Source organism: Asparagus officinalis, chromosome 2 (genome assembly GCF_001876935.1).
Source record: "Asparagus officinalis chromosome 2, Aspof.V1, whole genome shotgun sequence".
Taxonomy (NCBI): domain Eukaryota; kingdom Viridiplantae; phylum Streptophyta; class Magnoliopsida; order Asparagales; family Asparagaceae; genus Asparagus; species Asparagus officinalis.
In genome coordinates, this window is record NC_033795.1 from 78,896,214 (window position 1) to 78,903,379 (window position 7,166).

Below are 7,166 nucleotides of genomic sequence, written 5' to 3' on the forward strand. Positions count from 1 at the left end.
GCTCACAATTCATCTGGTTGAGTAGTTTGAAAGATATTTATTGTTTTGAGACTTCTGCGGTTTGTCTATATATTTCAATTAATGATTATTTCGATATTAGCCCCCAAATCTTCAATATTTTGATATTAGCCTGCTAAATCTTTGAAATTAATCTCACGCCCCCCAAAATCCTTAATATTTCGACATTAGCCCCTCAAAATTTTGAAATTGACCTCGGCCCCCATATCCTATTAGTATGTTGAAATAATCCCCCACAACTAAAATATGGTTAAACTGGGGAAATATTCTATTTAATTTAACCTTTTTGGTGATTTGTCAGTTATACCCCTCTCACACAAACCCAATATCATTAACCACTTTAACTTATACTCGTTCAGTTATACCCCTCTCACACAAACCCAATCTCATTAACCACTTTAACTTATACTCGTTCAGCTCTACAAATTCGTTTAATAAAACCCTAACCCAAAGCCATTATCTACCTCATCTCCTCCAACATCTTTCCTAACGGCTCTCTTCAGCTCTAATCCAAAATTTGCATCGGGTGGATTCCTATTGGGGAAGACATTGGAGAAGATGCTAGAGGAGATGAAGTTGAAAATGAGTTTGGATTAGGGTTTTATGAAATGGAATTGGAGAGCTTAACAAGTATAAGTTAAAGTGGTTAATGGGATTGGGTTTGTGTGAGAGGGGTATCACTGGCAAATCACCAAAAAAGTTAAACCTAACAGAATAATTCGCTCATCTTAAATAGATTTTAATTTCGGGGGCTTATTTCAATATACTAATAGGATTTGGGGGTCCTGAGATTATCAAAGATTTGGGGGACTAAGATCAATTTCAAAGATTTGGGGGGCTACTAAGAAAATATTGAAGATTTGAGGGGCTAATATCAAAAGAACCCTTCAATTTGTGTTGCTTCTTAAACAGTTCTTTCTTTTGATAATGAGGCTATCTATGTCCTTTATTGAGATGAATGATAGTTCTTATAACATCCCTCAATTTTGGTTGGTTTAGCATCTAATTTATGATTTTCCTGTAATTGATAGTTATTTTTGCTATATGTTTTGTGCCAGTTAAGGCTGTGCTATTTCTTGAATAATTTTTTAGAATTAATATTTCCGACAAATATACCCTCGGACTGGAATAAGAATGCTTATTATTTGACAGGTTAAGCTGTTTTGATATTTAATTTATACTGCTTTAAGTGATTTTTTTTTTAATTTTAAAATAACTGGATTACTAGGTGATTGTTTTCTTCATGATATTCTTTCCTCCATTTGTTTTTATTCTTATTAGTGATATGTGGACATTCATTTCAAGAAAACATCAAATGTTTTCCCTTAGTACTTCACTATCCATTGTTATTGGCTGCTTGGTCATTTCAAGTAGCCTTGCAGCTGCCTTATTCTTTTTTAGTAAACTGCAGATAACTCCACTCATCACTCAATAGTACTTATCAGCTTCAACTCGTATATTAGCGCTCATCACTCTGGGGTACGAGTTGACGGGGTGATAAGTACTACTGAAGATATAAATGAGGGGTTATATGCAATTATTCTTTTTTTAAAAAAAATTGATGTGAATGAATATTTATTTGCCTTTACCCCTGTTGATTCCCTTTTCTATAACACCGGTATCAACAGTCCATTCAGAAGGTACTAGATAAGGTAAACCTTTTGATTTTGGGGGGAGTGAAGATAAAGGTAGAAATGAATTCGGCCAAAGTGAAGCGGCGTGTGGGTGATTATGAGCTAGGACGAACAATTGGAGAAGGGACATTTGCAAAGGTCAAGTTTGCTAGAAACGCCAAAACTGGTGAAGCCGTTGCCATCAAAATTCTTGATAAGGAGAAGGTTCTCAAGCACAAGCTAGTTGAACAGGTCTCCTTCTTACTCTTGTATAATCGAAGAAAAAGTCTCATTTGCACATTAATTTCTCTTCATATCTGCTATATTGTGCAAAATATGCCTTGTCTTTTCCTTTAGAAGTTTTTCCTAAGATGAATATTTGCATGTGTCTTCCTTTATCATTGAGAGATTTATGCTAAGGTGATCATTTATAATTCAATGCAGATCAAGCGGGAAATTGCAACCATGAAGTTAATAAAGCATCCCAATGTAGTTCGCCTGTATGAGGTAGTCCAAGAGTTTTCTTTTATTATGTCAGTTAATTGCCCGTGATTTTGTAACCTATGTTCTTCTAGTGAGCCGAAAAATGTGGCATGTGAATGTAACAAATAGAAGTGTAAGCTTAAAAGTTCCTACTTCCTCTTTATGTCCTCTGGTATTCGTGGAGCACTCCTCTCTGTTTGGAGATGCAGTTTGCAAACTTTCCAATTTTTGCATGAGTTGACATAAATCGAAGCATGTTCTTTTATGGATTATTCATTGTTTTCATTTTTTGTAGCATGTAAAATATGGACATATTTAGTTGTTGTTAGTTGTCTGATTTGTTTCAGAGTCATTTTCCAAAATTGTTAAAAGCTACAACTAACATATATGAACTCCATTCAAACTTGATATTATGTTTCGTGGATCTGGTTACTTTGAGCTTAAAACAAAAATACATGTTATCATGTTAGATATGCAAGCAACGGTACACTATGTACAAGCCAAAATTAATAGTTATCTGAAAATTTTCTCCGTAACCAGTTGCATGATTCTAGTTATCTGAATATTGTCTGCGTCAAATTTGTTCTCTAAAAGCAGAAATTGCGTGATTTTCTTCTCTGCAAATTTACACTGAGGTGCCAACTTTGGCTTCCTAGTGAGTACATATACTAAATGTAGCAACCACAAGCTTGATTACATCAATATGATACAGTAACTAAAGAGGCGAACTTTTAATTCTTAAGGAACCACCACATATCTTCAACCCTCATTCTCTATTCTCCTTCCAATATCATGAGAAGGCAACGTAGATGCATATAAGTGAGAGAAGAAAATTTTTGTGAGATTTTTTTTTTTTTTTTTACGAGATGTTCAACCTAGTTCAAGGTTTAGTGATGTCTTACGGTTATCCTGAAATGTTGATCTTGGTTCATTTTCAGACAATAAATCTGTCCAGTGTTTTGGGTGTTATGTTTAGGTGTTTATTCCTTCTGAAAAGAATATTTTTATGTCCTTTGCATTACGAGAATAAGAAGACAAAAGCACTCACCTGCTGATGAGATTTCCTATCATTTCATTTAAGATGGCTTTGCATTGTTTCACTGAATATGCCTTTATATGCTCAAGTATAAATTTAAAAAAAGCGGTCAAAATCATTTCATTTAAGATGGCTTTGCATTGTTTCACTGAATATGCCTTTATATGCTCAAGTATAAGTTTTAAAAAAAAAGCATCTCCCTTAAAATGCCCCGTTTTTATCTGAATATATGTACATGCATCCATATCTATTGTCAGTGCCAAAAAAACAGCTATTGGTGTTTACATTCATGACAAATGCCATAAGACCATTTTTAATACTGAGCTCATAAGGTGTAAAAGATATTTAAACTTAGCCGTAAATGCATTTAAAACCCAAATCATAGTTCTATTTGTCAGTATACTATTATCAACTAAAAATTTTATTTTCTCGTCAGGTAATGGGAAGCAAAACAAAGATATTTATCGTTCTTGAATTTGTAACTGGGGGAGAGCTCTTTGACAAAATTGTAAGTGTTAAAGTTTCTAACCTTCTGTTTATGTCAAAGGAAACTAGCAGGTATATGTGGACTGGTCTTTATTTAGTAGGTCATCCATTATTCATGACGGTTGCGAAATTTTGATCCTATAGGTTAATGATGGACGGATGAGGGAGAATGAAGCACGAAAATATTTCCAGCAACTAATTAATGCTGTTGATTATTGCCATAGTAGGGGCGTTTATCACCGTGACTTGAAGGTGAACCTTTCTATTGATGTAATCGCATAAAGATTTTTTTCAGCAGATTTAATGGTTTGGTTAAAATATCTTCACTTTGTTTCATGTATTTGCAGCCGGAAAACTTGCTCCTTGATCAGTTTGGGAACCTCAAAGTTTCTGATTTTGGATTAAGCGCATTGTCTCAACAAGTCAGGGTAAACAATAAATGCTCAAAGCCCTATATTCAAGCTATTAAAGCATTATTATGACATAATTGAGTATTGTTTTTATCCTTGCACTAGGTAACAACTTCTGGATGTGTATTTTTAAGAATTATTTTTCATCTCGCTTAACAATGTCGATAGTAGTTTCTAGTTCCTTGAAGAAGCCATGACTTTATTTCTTGTAATTTTGACAATGCATGTGAAGAACGAACTAAATTTGAAAACTTAAGAACACTAATTCCTTCAAATATATGCTATATCCATGGAGGAGAAATCCAAGATATTCTACTCAACAAGAGAAAATATTTTTTAAAATGAAATCCATCAGAAAGGATTAGCTATACTCTTTGATAGTTATAGAAGGGGTCTTCGTAAGAGTCGCAAATCTTCTCTCTCGGCCAAAATCTCTTGAGGGGATCGTTTCCATATCCCCTAGAAACATCCTTGCAAAACTAAAAGGACTGCAGGTATATGCTACTAAATATAAAGAGGAGATTTTTCATACCTAATTTTCATTAATTTTAAAATCGATGAACTACCAAATTGGTAAAGAAGTATTTCACAATGTTCTTTAGAACCCCCAACAAGTTACAGTGAGTTGATAAATATCAGTTTTGGCAAAAAATAAATATAGAGCCTTTCAAAGGTTACTAGTTTAAAACTATATATAACTGTTCATAAGAAACATGCAGTCCTTAAAAAGGAGCATGCATCATTTTTCAAATGAGTATAACATTCTCTGGGTTACCATTTTCAGAAGATAATATCTTTGTGATTGCTTTTGCTTTAACTAAAAGCACTTTAATTGAGCTAAGAGCACTTATCTAGGTAGATAAAATTTCTTTACAACCTTGTCATTCTCACTAATAAACTAGTGGCTTCTTGTTTAGAGATTTGAGGTTTTCTTAGTTTTATTTCCAGGTTCTGGTAGCTTAGGCAGTGTTATGTCAGTAGATTTGTGGGGATTGATGATAGAATCCATCTGATTTAACTGATCATATGATGAGATTGAATATTTTGTTTTAAGGCAGTCAATTTTGCCGTTATAATTTGAAGAGTTGTTTTCTGTAAACTAGTTGAACTTGAGGAGAATTGTGACCATCGAGCAATCGAAGAGTGAAAAGAACATTTTATCAGGTCATGTGGCGAACATTCCAGTAGCATTAGGATTCATCAATTGCAAAGATGAATGAACATGATTTCGTGATTTTTATTCCAATGTGTCAACAAACTTAGTAAATATCTATATGCAAATTTTTCATTTTGCCACTGTTCCAGAATCATGAGTACGTTTTGGAAGTGGAATTTCATCCATGATTTCATGAGCTGGGCTGTAAGATAAGATCCACCTACTAAACTAGTTTGAAATAGCTATAGTTAGATATGCTAAATCTTGCGAGTTGGTCCTCATTCCTTGTAGTCAATTTCTTTACCGGTCATCATATAGTTCTTTTCTTTATATTTTAGGATTTTGTTTGCATCCTGTATTTGATCTCTATTATTAGAAAATATTTCTAGATTTAATTATTTTATATATGGTAATCTAAAATATGATATTTTTGTAGCCTACCAGTTGTCATAATTTAATTTTAAAGTTTGAAATTCTAATTGAGTTCTCATCCAGGAAGATGGATTACTTCACACATCCTGTGGAACTCCAAACTATGTTGCTCCTGAGGTACTAATTCATCTGTAGAATTACATTATGGGCAGTAATGCTTATTTCGTCCATGCACTTCTCTTTTAAAATTTGCCTTCAGTCAGTTTCTTGTTTTTTATGGTTAGGTCCTCAATGATGAAGGCTATCATGGAGCAACTGCAGACATATGGTCATGTGGGGTCATTCTCTTTGTACTGCTTGCCGGGTATTTGCCTTTTGAGGATGATAACCTTATGATCTTGTATAATAAAGTGAGCAATTAGACCACATTTAGGGTTAGATTTCGTATATTGTTCTCATTTGTTCTGAAGATGTCCTCTTTCTGTTGCAGATCTGTGCTGCTGATTTTACGTTTCCATCTTGGCTTACTTTTGGTGCAAAGAGACTGATAACGAGGATCCTTGACCCAAATCCCATGACGGTGAGTTGCATTTCGTAATTAGTTGGAAGAAGCATTTATCATTACCAATTCTTTAAAGAGTACACAATAAAGCTTTGCACTGTTCTGCTTCTCACGAGGTCCGAAGTGTCAATTGATACTGATGTATAAGTACGTCTGCATTATGTGTGTATGTGTATGCTCATGCCCGCACATCATAGTGGATTTTAAGTATGTCAGTCCAGTTTAATTGAAATGGATCGATACTGCTTATACTGAGTAATAGCAACTAATACAGACCATTATGACTAATGAAGAAAAAAATCTGAGATTTGATGTATAAAAAAGTTGATTTGATAATGTTACAATAGGTAAATATAAAAGGAATTTAGTGACCTATATCATATAGCTATTCTTTTGATCCAAAACTACAGAAACCGTTGACACTCAATATACATTAAAAATATCTTTATGCCAACATTCTATAATTAGCACTTCTCAATCAACTTCATCAAAATAGGACAATTTTATATTTCTTTGTGTGTGTAAAGTTCTGAAATAAACATCAGAGGTATTTTTGAACTATATTGGCATGAAATAGTACGTCTTTTGAGCCATTAAACCAACACGTGCAACTTCTGTCTACATTATATTTTTGAAATTGATGTTAGCTTTCTGTTTCTAATCCAGCGGATTACGATGTCTGAGATACTGGAGGATGAATGGTTCAAGAAAGGGTATAAGCCCCCTGTTTTTGAGGAGAAATATGAAGCAAATTTGGATGATGTGGAATCGGTCTTCAAGGACTCAGAAGTGAGTCTAAAGGAAGTCTCAATTCTAGTTAAAAGTTTCTTTCCAAAAATTCTAGTTAAAAGTTTCTTTCCAAAAATTCTAGTTGAAAGTTATAGTGTTGTTTCTATAGTTAAAAGTTTCTTTCCAAAAATTCTAGTTAAAAGTTTCTTTCCAAAAATTCTAGTTAAAAGTTTCTTTCCAAAAATTCTAGTTAAAAGTTTCTTTCCAAAAATTCTAGTTGAAAGTTATAGTGTTGTTTCTA

General features: G+C 33.5%; 1 protein-coding gene across 1 annotated transcript in view; it reads left to right on the plus strand.

The window, feature by feature from the left end:
- Window positions 832-7,166, plus strand: part of LOC109831729 (CBL-interacting protein kinase 32-like) — an 8,478-nt gene continuing 2,143 nt past the window's right edge. Inside the window, exons 1-9 of the mRNA XM_020399125.1 lie at window positions 832-1,883; window positions 2,076-2,138; window positions 3,587-3,658; window positions 3,781-3,888; window positions 3,984-4,064; window positions 5,698-5,751; window positions 5,859-5,984; window positions 6,065-6,154; window positions 6,803-6,925. Coding sequence (XP_020254714.1) covers window positions 1,713-1,883; window positions 2,076-2,138; window positions 3,587-3,658; window positions 3,781-3,888; window positions 3,984-4,064; window positions 5,698-5,751; window positions 5,859-5,984; window positions 6,065-6,154; window positions 6,803-6,925 — 888 coding nt within the window. The 5' untranslated portion in view covers window positions 832-1,712. The remainder of the gene's footprint in view (window positions 1,884-2,075; window positions 2,139-3,586; window positions 3,659-3,780; window positions 3,889-3,983; window positions 4,065-5,697; window positions 5,752-5,858; window positions 5,985-6,064; window positions 6,155-6,802; window positions 6,926-7,166) is intronic.